This window comes from Cricetulus griseus (genome assembly GCF_003668045.3).
Source record: "Cricetulus griseus strain 17A/GY chromosome 1 unlocalized genomic scaffold, alternate assembly CriGri-PICRH-1.0 chr1_0, whole genome shotgun sequence".
NCBI lineage: Eukaryota > Metazoa > Chordata > Mammalia > Rodentia > Cricetidae > Cricetulus > Cricetulus griseus.
Window position 1 is genome coordinate 61,304,761 of NW_023276806.1, and position 15,635 is coordinate 61,320,395.

Below are 15,635 nucleotides of genomic sequence, written 5' to 3' on the forward strand. Positions count from 1 at the left end.
TTGAAGTTGGTACAGACAGTGTGTGGAGAAGTCAATGCTAAATAGCGCATGATTACTTTGATCAGGCCAGGCCAGCCTGTCCATGAGTGCTTCCACAGGGGAAGCTGGTAGAGGATAGAAGCCGCAGACTGAAGAATTTAACAGTATCCGGAGAATGAATAATCTGCTTCAATTGAAGTTCTCAGTCAAGGGGATAATTACATATGAAAAATAGCTGCTTGTGCATTTTTAGTTTTTGTTTGTTTTTCATGACAGATGGTTTTCCAAAGACTGGTTATTCTCAACTTTCCGTTATTGTCCAAAGTCTTTTCATAACTGGACGTTTTCATAGTTATCATGTTTATAGAAAACTTCTGAGACTAAAAGTAAAAAGATAAGCATCTTTTCACCAAATTGAGCAGACATCCTCGAAAACAAGGATGTAGCATATGGAACTAGACTTCAAAATCTGCCACTCATTTATCTGCTTGTTATATGCTCTCTGAGGAATTTCTTCAGTGGCAGAATGGAACAGGTTGTGGAATAAAACTCTAGAGAGTATTTTTCTCTGCAGGGATCTCCTGCTAGCACCTTGTCTTGTAGATAATTGATCACAGAACATCAGTGCTGCAAATTACCTTTTAGACTATCCAGACCACCAGTCCCCCCCCCTTTTTTTAAGTTTAAAAAAAAGGCTAAGTGAAGCATATAGAAGGCTTTGTGACGAGCACACCTCTGCTTTCTCAAGTAGAAACAAGCTGGGGAAAGTGAGATAGTATGTTGCTTTAATTTGAGAAAAGCAGCAGTTTTAGCTCCCTAGTTCTGCCTGGCAGAGCTCTGGTAGGGAGGGGCCGTGCTGGTCAGTGACTGTATGACTGAAGTTCTGACTTTGAAATACCCTGCTTTGTTTGGTAGGAAGCAATGCAGAATCAGGTGAATGTTAACCCCGAGAGAGCCAACCCAGTGACTAACCCTGTGACTGTGACTGCTCCATTCATCTTCACCTCTGGAGAGGTCGTTAACCTCGCTAGCTTTGTTTCTTCAGCCAACACCAAAGCAACCTCAGGTAATATTCTGATAATGAGACATCTATTTTAGGCTTAAAAATGAGCACAATCCCATTTTCCTAGACATGAATGGATATTCTATCTGGTACCCACTCTTATAAAAACTCTGAGGTAGAACACTTGCTGAGTGTATAAGACCATGGGCTAAATCTCCAATATCACAAAAAGGTAAAGTGAAAACATTTGTCAAACTCTTGTTTGTCAGTGTAGACATTGAACTTAGGTCCTCACACATGCTGAAGTGTTCTTTTTCTTTTTGCTGTTTGCTATTTGCTTGGTCTATTTAAGATAGTCTCACTGTAATGCAGGCTGGCCTTGGACTCATTGTATAGTTAATGCTAGCCTTGAACTTGTAACAGTCCTCCTGCCTCCTAATTGCTGGGATTATAGGTATATTCAACCATAGCCAGCTTTATAATAACTTTTAAAGCCAAGCATTTTTCTTTCTGGGAAAAGGAAGATTGTGGGGAATTATAATCAAGGGATTATAAATGGATGCTGTTAAAAAACAAAAGGTTTTTATCTGTCAAAAAGTTGTGCCTCCAAAAAAATTTTTTAAAGAAGAAAAACTTGCCAGGCATGGTGGTACATGCCTAGAATCCCAGCACTCAGGAAGGGAGGTAGGAGGCTCATAAATTTAAGATCAGTATCTGTTAAATTAGACATTGTCTCAGAAGTCTAGGTGAGATGAAGCAGGCCTTTAAATCTCTGCACTCAGGAAGCAGAGGCAGGTGGATTTTTCAGTCCCAGGCTAGCCTGGTCTACATAATAGACAAACAGTTGAACAAGCATCAACCAAAAAGTTATGCCTTGGGCTGAGGTGGGCCTTGGTTATTAAGTTTGCCTAGCGTGTTTAATAGCACACACATGATACCAGCACAAAGAAGGCTGGAAAACCAGGAGTTTAAGGTCATCCTCAGGAGTTCAAGGTTAATTTAAGGGGAAAAAAGCTATACCTGACTCTAAAATGAGAATATAATGGTTTCTCAGTGTGGTACTGCTAATGAAAATAATTAAATATTCTTAATTTAAAACAGTAACAAAGCTGGGTATGGTGGCTCACCCTTTAATCCCAGCACTCAGGAGGCAGAGGCAGGTGGATCTCTGTGAGTTCGAGGAAGCCTGGGCTACATTAAGTTCCAAGACAGCCTACACAGAGAAACCCTGTTTTGAAAAACCAAAAAGAAAAGAAAAAGGAACAACAGCAACAAAAAATCAAAATATAATAAAAATTGGCGACTGTTGAAATGCTAATATAAACGAGGCACGTGTGATTATTTGAATGAAGTAAACTTCATTTGTTCATGAGCATATATGTTGCTCACATGTATATCCTTGTGTGTGTATAGTTTTTTCTTGATTGTGTCTCATTATGTAGTAAACTGGCCTACCTACTTTAGCCCTCCATCACTGAGATTACAAGCTTACACTACTTTTATATGTGTATGTATTTTAATTATTTAAAACAGAAAAAAACACTTGGTATCAATCGTTTTTACAACTGAATGCTTTGGGGGTGGGGGATGGGGAGTGCTGAGAACAGGATCTTGTAGCCTAGGTTGGCCTTGAATTTGTAATCCCCAAGCTTTCATCTACCTTCCCAGTACTAGGATTGCAAGTGTGAGCCACCTAATCTATACACCTAGCCTGCGGACTGCATATTTAAACTCTCAAAAGGAGCAAATGAGTTATTTTCACCCTTCCTTTTATAGATATGTGTTCTATGACAGGAAATTTCCAAATAAATTTCCACTTCTTGATTTTTTTCTGTTCTGACTTTCAAAAATTAAATACAAGGCTGAGTGTGATGGTGTGGTGACTTGTGGCTCTAATCAGAGCACTAGGGAGGCAGAGGCAAAATCTCTGTGAGTTTGAGACCAGTCTGGTATCAGTGAGTTCTAGGCCAGTCAGAGCTACTCAGTGAGTCCCTGTTTCAAACAAAGAATCCCCCCCCCAAAAAAAGCCCAAACTAAATAAATAGTAAAGTACAGTGGTATTATATTTCTGACTCCCAGCACTCAGAAAACTAAGGCAGGGAGACTATCAAAAGTTTCTGGTCAGCCAGAGCTACATAATGAGAGCCTGTCTCAAATAAATGGAAAATGTATAAAACCAAATGAATAAAAATAAGTAACTGTAGCTCACTGATACAAAGTTTACCTACCATGTATGGACACTGGATTCAATCCTAGTACTTAAGGGGGGAAAAAAAGGAATAACTATATTCCCAAACAAGTTGTATCATATGAAAAGGAAGGATCTTTTTTGTTGTTGGTTTGGTTTGGTTTCGTTTTTTGAGACAGGGTTTCTCTGTAGTGTTGGAACCTGTCCTGGAACTCACTCTGTAGACCAGGCTGGTCTCAAACTCACAGAGATCCACCTGTCTCTGCCTCCCAAGTGCTGGGATTAAAGGCATACGCCACCACTGCCCGGCTGAAAAGTGTTTTCGATAATTCAAAAACCTTGATTAGACTTGTAAGCTAAAGTCTATAATCCTGTCTACTTAGGAGGCTTAGACAGGAGGTTCAAAAATTCAAGAATGGAGCCAACAAATGGCTCTGTGGGTAAAGCATATGCTGTGTGAGCTTGATGACTTGAATTTGATTCCCCAGAACCCACATGAAGGTGGGAGGACCCAGGTGCAGTGGTGTAATCCCCGCTCTTGGGAGGCAGAGGCAGTTCTTTTTAGTTTGAGGCCATCCTGGTCTATATATCACGTCCCAGGGTAGTCAAGGCTACATAGAGAGAGATCTTGTCTGAAAAAAAAATTTTAAAAATGAACTGAAAAAGCAAAGCACCAGTGTCCTCTAGAATAGCAGCCAGTACTCTTCACTACTGAGCGTCTCTCAGGCCACTAGTTTTCCTTTTGACAACAGGGTCTTACACCATAGCTCAGGCCAGCTTTTTACTTAGTGTAGGCCAGACTAGTCTGGCAGTCGTCCTCCTTAGCCTCCCGAGTTCTGAGGTTACAGGTGAGACACCATGCTGGCTTCAGGTTCTGACATCATCCTAAATGTGTTCTGATGCTTTAATTCTATAAACTGTTGTGGGTGTGGTGGTATACACCTATGATCACCATACTCTGGGGAGTCAAGGCAGGGTGATGGAAAGTTCAAAGCCAGCCTAGGGCCTGCGGTAATAGTTCAGTCAGTAAAGTACTTGCCTTACAAGCTTGAGGAACTGAGTTGTATTCCCAGGACCCACAGAAAGAAAGACAGGCATGTTGGCTTGTCCTTGAAATGCCAGCAGCACTGGATAGGCAGGACAAAAACAGGCAGATTCTTGGCCTTGCTAGCTGGCCAGCCTCACCTGTTTGGTGACCTCCAGAGCTCCAGGCCAGTGAGAGACCCTGTCTTCAAGTTAATAGCCCCTAAAGAACAACACCAGGGGTTACCCTGTGACCTCATGGTACAGACATGCACACACACTCACACCACACACACACACCCTAAACAACATAACAAACTGTCTCAAGGTTATAACAAACTTATCCATGTTCTGAATAGATAATAAGATGTCAAGGGCTGGACAGATTGCTCAGAGGTTAAGAGCACTGGCTGCTCTTCCAGAGGTCCTGAGTTCAATTTCCAGCAACCACATGGTGGCTCACAACCATCTGTAATGAGATCTGGTGCCCTCTTCTGGAATGTAGGCATACATGCAGACAGAACACTGTATGATGTCCCTAAGCCAGGTCTGGTGACACAGACCTATAATTGTAGCTATAGGAGAAGCTAAAGCAGGAGGATTAAGTTTCAAGGCCTGCCTATATTACAAAGAGAGTTCAAGGCAAGCCTGATCAAGTTGTTGAGATCCTGTCTCAAATAAAAAGCCAAAAGAGTGAAAGATGTCAGTACAATAGAGGACATTAAGACAAGAGATTATTCCTTGAAGCCAAAGATTTATTTACTGCCGTGAAGAGACAGACAACAGCTGGTGGTGACTTTTAGGAGAGTTCAGGCCCCAGCACTGAAGACAGATTTTTCTCTTTTTAGGATACAGAAAAGACTTTGTCTCAGACAAACAAGCAGGAGACTGCAGAGATGGGTCAGCAGTTAAGAGTGCTTACCCCTCTTGCAAAGGACCTGGGTTCTGTTCTCTGTGCCCACATCAGAAGGCTCATAACTGCCTGTTGTAACTGCAGTAAAGGGGATCCAGTGCCCTATGGCTCCTGAGGGTATCTGCACACGTGTGATGCTCATAAACTCATTCTGGCACACACACACACATATGCATAAGTAGATTTTTGTTGTTATTTGTTTTTGAGACAGGGTTTCTCTGTGTAGCTTTTGGAGCCTGTCCTGGAACCTGCTCTGTAGCCCAGGCTGGCCCAAAACTCACAGAAATCCTCCTGTCTCTGCCTCCTGAGTGCTAGAATTAAAGGCGTGTGCCACCACCACCCAGCTCAGTAATTTTTTTAAACCTAGCAAATTACGAGTTGTTTTTGATTGCTAATGACTGGGAGGCTCCATGTGTCCCAACCTCATGAAGGACTACCTGATGGCAGACCATTGCTGCATCACAGAGTACTGCTTGGCAAGCAAAAAGCCCTGACTTTAGTATCTAGTATGACCCCAACACAAGCAAAATTTATCTAAAACTTGATTAATCATTGTCTCACTTGGGAGGATTTATGGGTTCTTACATTAACCTTTAGTTACCAGCCTGACAGACTAAAAGGTCAGAAACACAGGAACCTAACAGAACACTCAGGAATAACAAGCAGCTGAGTCCAACATGTGCTTATTAGCAATACTCGAGGTCCTGGACATCAGGCACTATACTCCACTCAGCTTTCTAGATGTTTCAAGACATAAGAGTGTCTGTCCCCCCTCATCTCTGCCCGAGTCATCAGTCAAAAGTGTGGGGGTTTTGTTTGGTTTTAGATATAGAAGCCAGATATTGTGATGTACACTTTTAATCCCAGCACTGGGAGCCAGAGGCAACAACCCCTTCTCCAACACACACAGAGCCACAGGTGGTGGATGTCTGCTTGGTGAGGTACAGTTTCTTTTGTTATTGAATCTCCACTAGTTTTAAATTATATTAAAATAGCAAAGAGTTTTGCTGAGCATGGTGGAGTACTCCTTTAATCCCAACACTCGGGAGGTAGAGGCAAGTGGATCTCTTTGAGTTCAAGGCCAGCCTGGTCTATAGAGTAAGTTCCAGGATAGCCAGGGCTATACAGAGAAACCCTGTCTAGGAAAAAAAAAAGTCTTGAAGCCGGGTGTTGGTGGCACACGCCTTTAATCCCAGCACTCAGAGGCAGAGGCAGGCGGATCTCTGTGAGTTGGAGGCCAGCCTGGTCTACAGAGCGAGTTCTAGAACTACATAGGAGACCCTGTCTCAAAAAAAAAAAAAGAAAGAAAAGAAAAGATATACTTGGAAATGAACAAGAGAGTGGTGTGGCACCCTATCAGGAGAAACACACTGTGGTAACTGTTTCAGTTTGCTCCCTGGTTTGGGGTAAATCATTTAAGTTCTCCAGGTCACTAGTTTCCTCATCTGGCATGGTGGTTGTGTTAGATTTCTATTATAACATTTGAACTTTGTGGTTTCTTTGGGTGTTTTGTTGTTTTTGAACCAGGATCTCATAACTCCCAACGCTTGCTTCCCTTGCCCCTCCTCCCGAGCGCTAGGACTATGGCTGCATGCTACCACTCTGGTTCATTCTTCATTTCCTTTCCTTTGTTTTGGTTTGGTTTGGTTTGGTTTTGAGCCTGTCCTGGAGCTCACTCTATAGATCAGGCTGGCCTCAAACTCAGAGATCCGCCTACCTCGGCCTCTGCCTCCCAAGTGCTTGGATTAAAGGCGTGTGTCACCAATGTCGGTCGAGAACAGTGTTTTCATTGAATTTCCTTGCTGTGTCTCCTATGGATGGGATGGCCCAGCTCCACTTACGTTAAGCTCTTGGTGACTTTCAGACTGTGACTCCTGTTAAGAAGGAGAAGCTCTATGGGAATGCTTCCCCTGGCAGCACTTGGCCTCTGGGTCATCGACCAACCAATGTCAACTGCACTCACAAGTGTAAAACTCTCAGGACTGTACCTGGCGCACAGTGAGCAGTCTGTAGTATAGCTCTGTTCATGTATCAGATAAGAAAAGCCACCATCCATGCAGCTTGTCTGTTAAACTTTTATGCATTGATAATTTAATATAAATTTGTTAGTTCACTACTAAATGTCTCCATATTTTTAAATTAGCCATATTAATTTACAGGTTTTTTTTTTCAAGTTTCATACATTTATTTAGACTTTCAAGATGATACCTAAAAAAAAGATTCTAAGATCTTGGAAATACAGCATACCATACCCAAAAGGGGAAATCCCAATGCTCATTATCCTATTAATCTATTAAAGCTGATGATAATGGTTCCAAAACAAAAGATTTAACACTCGGGTCAAGTGGTTGCCCAACTTTCACAAGCTCCCGAGTCCTTTTCCAGTACCGAGTAAATCAGGCTTGGTGGCTCGCACTTGAAGTTCCAGACTTGTGCAGTAGAAGCAGGAGTATCAAGGGTTCTAGATCATTCTCAGCTCCACTGTGAATTTGAGGCTATCCTGGACTATAGGAGACCCTGCTCTTCCTCACCACCCCTTAGAAAGTATGTGTGTAGCTTAGTTTTCTTAGAGACAGAGACTCATGTAGTTCAAGCTAGCCTCAAACTCATATGTAGCTTAGAATTTGAGACCCCCCTGCCTTTCTTTGCCTACTAAATAATAGAATTTTACTAAGGACCCACCATACCTGGGAAGTTAAAGTGTATTTCAACTAGCATTTCAAAATGTATTTATGTGTAGGACCTATCTCTTTTTTGTTATTTGGGAGTTGTTTTTTGTTTTTTGTTTGTTTCTTGGGACAGACACTACATAGCCCAGGCTGGCCTGGAACTCATGGTGATTCTCCAACCTCAGCCTCCTGAGTGTTGTGATTATAGTATATGCTGCCAACTATGCCCTAGAACCTGTCTTTATTGAACACTTTTAATATCTCAGTGAGTCCCTGTGTTCTTTTCTCCTGACTTACTATTCATTAAAGTTTTTCTGGATGGTTATTGTTGCTCAGTCCCATAATCCTGACACATGGGATACTATGATAGGCTGAGCCTGCCTGAATACAGAGGCCCTATCTCAAAAAATCAACCAATTTTTTTTCTTTTTCAAAAATATTTGGAGTAGTATTTCAAAGAGGATGGTGAAACTTGCATTCTTACTTTTTAAAAAATATTTATTTATTTATATATTTATTTAAATAAGCCTGACGTTTTGAATTCACTTTTGTTCTCTCCATCTAACTTAGAGGAAATAGAAGAAGGAAACTCACTTGACTCCTCAGTCCAGCAAGTGGTGGGGAGTGGAGGCCAGAGGGTCATTACCATAGTGACTGATGGCGTCCCTCTGGGTAACATCCAAACCTCAATCCCTGCTGGAAGCATTGGCCAGCCCTTTATTGTAACTATGCAAGATGGACAGCAAGGTAAGTTATATCCAGTAGACAAATGCTTATTTAAAGGTGTTTTAGATATGCCATATTCCCTTAAGAATGAGGTAGTAAGATGGGTTGCAGGAGTCGGGGAGAGGCTGGAGAATGATAGAAGAATCTCTAAGAAGAAACATCACCAAGCTATACAGGCTAATTTAATTTCTCTCACAGATCCATAATTTGTGAGTAAAAATGAATGGTCTCAAACCTCACATGGTGGCACATGCCTGTGCTAACAGCACCTTGGGCTACACAGAGAGGACAAGCTCAAAAAAAAAAAAAAAAACAGAAAAGAAAACTCAGATCAGAAAACACATTAGATGCTAGGCACAGGTCAGGAACTCAGCACTAGGGAGACAGAGGCAGGAGCATGGCTGTAAGTTCTGGACCAGCCGGATCTACATAGTGAAGTTCTTGAAACAGTAGCTCACAAAACAGGCTGAAGAGATAACTCAGTTTGTAGAGTGCTCGTCTACTGTGCAAGAGAGTGCCCATCCACAAGTCAAAGAGAAAGCTCCACAAGAAACTACGCCACACCTTGGTCCAGCCTCCAGAAAATAGATTTTTGTCACTGTCATGTTTTGTAATGACAGTTCTAGCAAGCTATAAAGGAGGGAAGATAGATAGTCTAGGGTTCACTCCATGTATCCATTCATCCTTTGCAACTGACTCAATACAATCTGACTTTAATCCCAGTCTGTTCCCTTTAGTCTTTGAGTCATTTTGTAGTCAGATGTCCTAGAGCTTGGAGTTTTCTGTACTTTGTCATAATCTCCTGCATAAGCTGGGTGTAGTGGCTCATGCCTGTAACCTCCACACTCAAGAGGCTGAGGCAGGAAAATGGCTTGTAATTGCTGTCTTTCCAGTCCTGTTTTATTATTCAAGAGAAGAATCATTCTCTGAGGAGCAAATGGGAGTTGGGGGGGAGGACTGGGAGGAGAGAGGGGATGGGGTACTGAAATTAGAATATAAAAAATAAATTAATAAAAATGTTTTAAAAAAAGAAAACTAATTTTTGGGCAAGATCTTAATCTGTACCTCAGCCTGGCCTCAAACTCACTATGTAACCTAGGGGGACGATAAACTCAGAGCAGTCTTCCCATCTGTTTCCTGGGCACTGGAATTACAGCTGTAACCACCACCCTGTATTTTGTTGTGATTTTTTTTTTCTTTTGAAACAGTAGCTTTCATAGCATAGGTTGGCCCTAAACATCACAAGATGACTTTGAATTCGGCTCCTCTTGCCTCTACTTCCCAAATGCCTGCTAGGATTATTGGCATGATCAGTATTCACCCCCCACCCCCGCCCCCCAATTTTGCTGTGTTTCTTTGGCTAGCCTGGTGCTCACTGTGTAGACCAGGATGGCACAGACTTGAAGCTATTCTTCAGTCTCAGCCCCTTGAATGCTGAGATCACAGGCATGCACCACCATGTTTGGCTAAGCCAGAGGCCTTTGTCTTAAGAACCTGAGAACTGTGTGGTTTCTGAGCTGCCAGTTCTTCCTTCCTGGGCCCTGCATATCTGTTCTTTCTGTGGGGCTTCACCTTACCTTTTAACTTCAAACACCGTGCTTCATTGTTTTTGGTTTTGCTTTTTGAAACAGGGCTACAGAGAGCCCTGCTGTTGACCAGGCTGAGCTCAAAATCAGAGCTCTGCCTGCCTCTGCCTCCTGATCATGGAGACTGAGGGCATGCACCCCACAGCTAAAGATTCTAAGCTCGCCGGGCATTGATGGCACACTCCTTTAATCCCAGCACTCGGGAGGCAGAGGCAGGTGAATCTCTGTGAGTTCAAGGCCAGCCTGGTCTCCAGAGCGAGTGCCAGGATAGGCTCCAAAGCTACTCAGAGAAACCCTGTCTCAGAAAACAAACAAACAAACAAACAAAACAACAACAACAACAAAAAGATTCTAAGCTCTAAGAGATATCACGAACAGTGTATGGCATTGTATTGGGGGGGGGGGGATATGACCTGATAGTAAAACACTTCTCTGACATACAAGAAGCCATGCCAAAATAATAGTATTATTTTGATAATAACATTATCGCTCTTTTCTAGTTAAAATCAAACAAGCCTTCTTTGTATATTGTGTGCTCATTATCTCCCATTGGTATGCTTGGCTTGTAGTTCTAACTGTACCTGCTGGTCAGGTTGCAGAGGAGACAATAATTGAAGATGAAGAAGAGGAAGAAGAGAAGTTGCCATTGGCAAAGAGACCAAGGATGGCAGAGATGACAAACAGTGTTGAGGAAAGCAAGGTAATAAGATCTTTACCATGAGAGACAGAGAAGGAAAAGTGAGGAAATGGAAGCCATGGGGATTAGAGGCACAGCCATCTTCACCTTCTTGTCTGTCTTCTTTGCTCTACAGGAAGGCAGTGAGAGAGAACTCCTGCAGCGGCAGCTCCAGGAGGCCAATCGAAGAGCCCAGGAATACAGACACCAGCTTCTCAAGAAAGAGCAGGAGGCAGAACAGTACCGACTCAAGCTGGAGGCTATGGCCCAACAGCAGCCCAACGGAGTTGATTTCACCGTGGTTGAGGAGGTAGCTGAGGTGGATGCTGTAGTAGTGACAGAAGCGGACGTAGAAGAAAGAGCAACAGAAGTGATAAAGTCAGGAAGGACCACAGAGCCTCACACTAGTGTTTCCATAGAAACTGTTTCATCTTAACACGCAAAGGCCACAACTTGCATTCATTCATCTTACTGTCTGTAAGAAGGCAACAATAGCAGGGCTCAGTGCCTGGGCCCAGGAAGGCTGTGTGTGCAGCTGGAAAACTCAGCCACCTTAAGGGCATCTAAGGGACCAAAAGACCAGGACCAAATCTCTCAGCTCACATCATTGCTTTAAACAGAGTACTGGGCATTGCGGGTCTATTTTTTTTAATAACTTTATATCAAAGATTTTAAGATAGTACATATAATACATATACACCAAGAGCCTTTAATAATTTTACCTGAGATTTTCAAGTGACCTGAAATTTGCCCTAGATTTATGAAACTGATAACAGAAGTAGGAAGCCTCCTCCTGAGATACCATACATTCCTTTCTTTTTTCCTTTTTTGGTGGGGTGGGGCAGGTTTGAGAAAGGGTTCCTTTGTGCATCCCTAGCTGTCATGGAACTCACTCTGTAGACCAGGTTGGCCTTGAATTCACAGATCCACCTGCTTCTGCTTCCCCAGTGCTGGGATTAAAGGCCCTCACTGCCTGGCTAATGATACTGTACATTTCTAAGAGAGCAGACACACAAGCCATCCCTAGTTAATTCACTGAAAAGGAATCTATAAGCTAGGGATGGTAGTACATACCTATAAAGCCAGCAATCAGGAAACTGAGACACAGCTAATGAGTTTGAGGTCAGCATGAGCTAAAGACTCCTTCAGTGAAAGAGGGACAGGTGTGCTGGTGAACACCTTAATCCCAGCACTCTGGAGTAAAGACAGTCGGATCTCTGTGAGTTCTAGGCCAGTCTAGTCCACATGTCAAGTTCCTGGCCAGCCAAGGCTACATAATGAGACCCTGACTCTAGATAAAGCAAAGCCAAACAAAACGGGAATAGAGCAGTGGATTAGTAGTTTAGAGTATTGCCTGCTCTTCCAGAGAACTTGAGTTCAGTTCCCAACAGCCATATGAGGCTGCTCACAACTGCATGCAATCCCAGCTGCAGAGGATCAACTGCCCTTTTGTGGCCTCTCTGAATACCCACACATATACATATAAATAGAAATTTAAAAGTTAAGTTAGTTGAATGCCAAGGTACGTACTTAGGGAACATGAGGCAGGAAGATTGTCCCAGGTTTGAAGTCAGCTTGAGCTCCATAGTGAATCACAGGTTAGCCTAGGCTACAGTGCAGCACCTTAATGCAAGGAAGTTAAATCAAGTGTGGTGGTGCACACCTCTTCCAGTGCTCAGGGGGAGAAGCAAGTGCATCTCTGTGAGCTTGAGGCCAGCCTAGTCCTCAAAGAGAGTCTGGGATAGCCAGGACTACATACAGAGACCCTGCCTCAGAAAGAAAGAAAGAAAAGAAAGAAAGAAAGAAAGAAAGAAAGAAAGAAAGAAAGAAAGAAAGAAAGAAAGGAAGGAAGGAAGGAAGGAAGGAAGCAAAGAGAGGTCACTTGTGATTGCCTGATAAATTTTATGTTCATAGTTTAGACACCAGTTTAAAAAAATAAAATTAAATGAGGCATAGTGGTAAATGCTTGTAATATGTAATCCCAGCTGTGAGGCCGAGACAGGTTGGCCACTTGCAAATTCAAGGTCAGCTTTGACTAAAGTAAGATTTTCCTAAATAGAGAAAAGAAACACACACACCAAAAACTCTGAACTGGCCAGGCTCTGTGTGCTCTCATCCCTGCACTCAAGAAGCAGAGGCAGGCAAGTCTTTGGGATTCTAGCCAGCCTGGTCCACATAGTGAGTTTCAAGCCAGCCAGAGCTACACAGATCCCAAATAACAACAGCAAAAAAGTCTGAGGACATAGCTCAATAGTAGAACATGGTGCTTCGAGTGCAAGGAAGCCCTGGGTTCCTCCTTTGGCACTGTATGTACACAACAAAGTGAGGGGCAGAGAGCAAAGAAAAAAACTGACATCAAACTTTTAAATGCCAGAAAGACAATTTACTTATGTGGAGTGTGTATGTAAAACCCGAGTCCTCCAGACTGCATCTCCTGAGACTGGGCGGTGGTCAGAAGGAGGCTTCTGAGCTATGAAAGCTCTGGTCCTGAGATGGAAACTGTGCTGGCTGCACTTCTGAGATTGCAATCAGGGTCATTTGTGTCATAGCATCTTCTTTCCAAACATCTGTTTATATAAAGTCAAGCTCAAACTCTTTAAATTCTGTAACATTTGGTTGAGTATTCTATGTCGCATAGGACATTGGTGCTTTCCTATAGCACTTACCAATCTACAACCAAAAAGAAGTGTGCAGAGTTGAAGGTCGACGCCATGTAGGCTTGTTTGTGTTTGATTTTGGATGAGTAAATTGCTGGTTTTGTTAATGTGAGCCAGTAGAACTCTGTGCCTTATAGTGTTCAGGACAGGTGACAAAGGGGGCAGGTGTCACTGCCACAGAGCAAGGAGCCATACATCCGAGCCCTTGCTGACCTCCCTCTCTCCTACTCTCTGCTTACTTTTGCAAAGGTTTTCAGGGCTGGGTGGTGATTGAGGTGGGGTTGGGGTAGGTTTCTATTAACAAGAAGTGGTAGTTTTGCTTGTGTAGCTGGGCATTGTGCTCATGCCCTGGGATCTCAGCACTCAGGCGGCTACAGCAAGAGGATTAACATGAGTTTGAAGTCAGCCTGAGCGACACTGTGAGAACCTGTCTCAAAAGCAAGGCAGTTGAGCATGGTGCCTCATGCCTGTAATTCCAACTCAGAAGGCTTCCGCAGGAGGGTTGCTGTAATCTCAAGGCCAGACTACCAGGCAACTAGTGAGTTCTCTAAGACAGCATGGGCCTCAGAGCCGCCTGTCCGTCTCCCTTGTCCTCCTCCCCCAAAACACAGGGTTTCTCTGTGTACACCTGGCTGTCCTGGAACTTGCTCTGTAGACCAGGCTGGCCTCGAACTCACAGAGATCCATCTGCATCTGCCTCTGCCTCCTAAGTGCTGGGATCAAAGGTGTACACCACCACTGCCTGGCTGAGACACCTGTCTTAAAGAAAAAAGAAAGGGTTAAGGAAGAACCCTTGCCTATTGTTTTATGAGGTCCTAGGTTCAATCCCCAGGACTGAAAAAAAAAAAAAGTACAACTCTAAACAGGTGTGATCGTACATTTCTATAATCTCAGAACTAGAAGAGGGAGTCAAGAGGTCAAAAGTTGAGGGCCAACTCATACCCTGTCCCCCAACAGGGGGAAAGATACCTGAAAGCAGAGGGAGAGGTTTGGAAAGATATGTAGACTTGCTTGCTTTATTGCAGATTAGAAGAAACCAGAGGAACATGTGCCAAGTACACATTTTTTTGTTTTTTGTTTTGTTTTGTTTTTTTCTTCAAGACAGGGTTTCTCTGTGGCTTTGGAGGCTGTCCTGGAACTAGCTCTTGCAGACCAGGCTGGTCTCAAACTCAAAGAGATCCACTTGCCTCTGCCTCCCGAGTGCTGGTACTAAAGGCGTGCGCCATCAACGCCTGGCTCAAGTACACATTTGAATGACTGTTGAGAATATGTTTCCTAATTAGTGATCATGAAGAAAATGTGCGTTTTTAACCTGGAAAAAGCTTAACACTTAACATGGTTCTTTTTATCTTGATTAGTGGAATAATTTGTTGCAGTGTTTCAAAGGTGTAGAATCATTTTTGGCTCAAAATAGGCTGAAAAGATAATTCTCTAAATCAAGTTTCACAAACAGAATTGACTATTAGAGATTTATAGGCAGAAATAGCTGTTTTGAAATGAATCTTGGCTACTGGCACTTTGACTAGGTCTGCTGCTCGGATCTGAGCATCAGGGATTGTTCTGGTGCCTTTAGAGTGTCTGGAAGCACAGTGGAGGAGGCTGTGTGCAGCTAAAGCTGGAGCTGTGTCTGCTGCCGATCATACTGTTCCTGTTGCCAGGTTCTTCTGAGATACCGGGAGAATGGGTGCTAGCAATAAGCTGCTGTGTGTGACATTTTAGGGCCTTGGCTCAGTAGAGGGAGCAAGTTTCTTTTTACATAGCTTTTGTTTACATTCTTGGAACATATGTTGACTTTCATTCCCTCCCTCCTTTTAAGGGGTTGGAGATTAACTCTGCAGAGGACATCCACGCCTAACCACCTCATTATCTTGGTAGTTACTGTGGAGAAGGGATCTGTCCATCTAGTCCTCCTCCCTCCTGAGCAGAGGGAGCCTGGTTCATTGTTCCAAGTTACTTTTGAACATGAGGTCTCTGTTTACCATCTCAAAAAGGAAGTAGACCTTGCTTTTCATTTATACTGCCATGGGGATGAGAGGGTGTGGGGGAGGACACTTTTAATTAGTTAGAAATTAAGTATTGGACAGCCAAGCATGGGGACACGTGTGAAATCCCAGCACTGAGGAGGCTGAAGCAAGAGGCTGTAGAGTTAGAGGGCACACTGGGCTACATGACTACACTGTCTCAAAAACAGAAAAGATGGGGCTAGAGAAATGGC

At 43.2% G+C, this 15,635-nt stretch overlaps 1 protein-coding gene across 5 annotated transcripts in view; it reads left to right on the forward strand.

Annotated features, from left to right (window-relative positions):
- Positions 1-14,292, forward strand: part of Gabpb2 (GA binding protein transcription factor subunit beta 2) — a 33,216-nt gene extending 18,924 nt beyond the window's left edge. For all 5 annotated transcript variants that reach the window (XM_027393582.2, XM_027393581.2, XM_027393583.2 and 2 more), the window contains 4 exons: positions 895-1,045; positions 8,346-8,522; positions 10,657-10,787; positions 10,900-14,292. In XM_027393582.2, coding sequence (XP_027249383.1) covers positions 895-1,045; positions 8,346-8,522; positions 10,657-10,787; positions 10,900-11,199 — 759 coding nt within the window. In that variant the 3' untranslated portion in view covers positions 11,200-14,292. The remainder of the gene's footprint in view (positions 1-894; positions 1,046-8,345; positions 8,523-10,656; positions 10,788-10,899) is intronic.
- Positions 14,293-15,635: the final 1,343 nt, after the last annotated feature.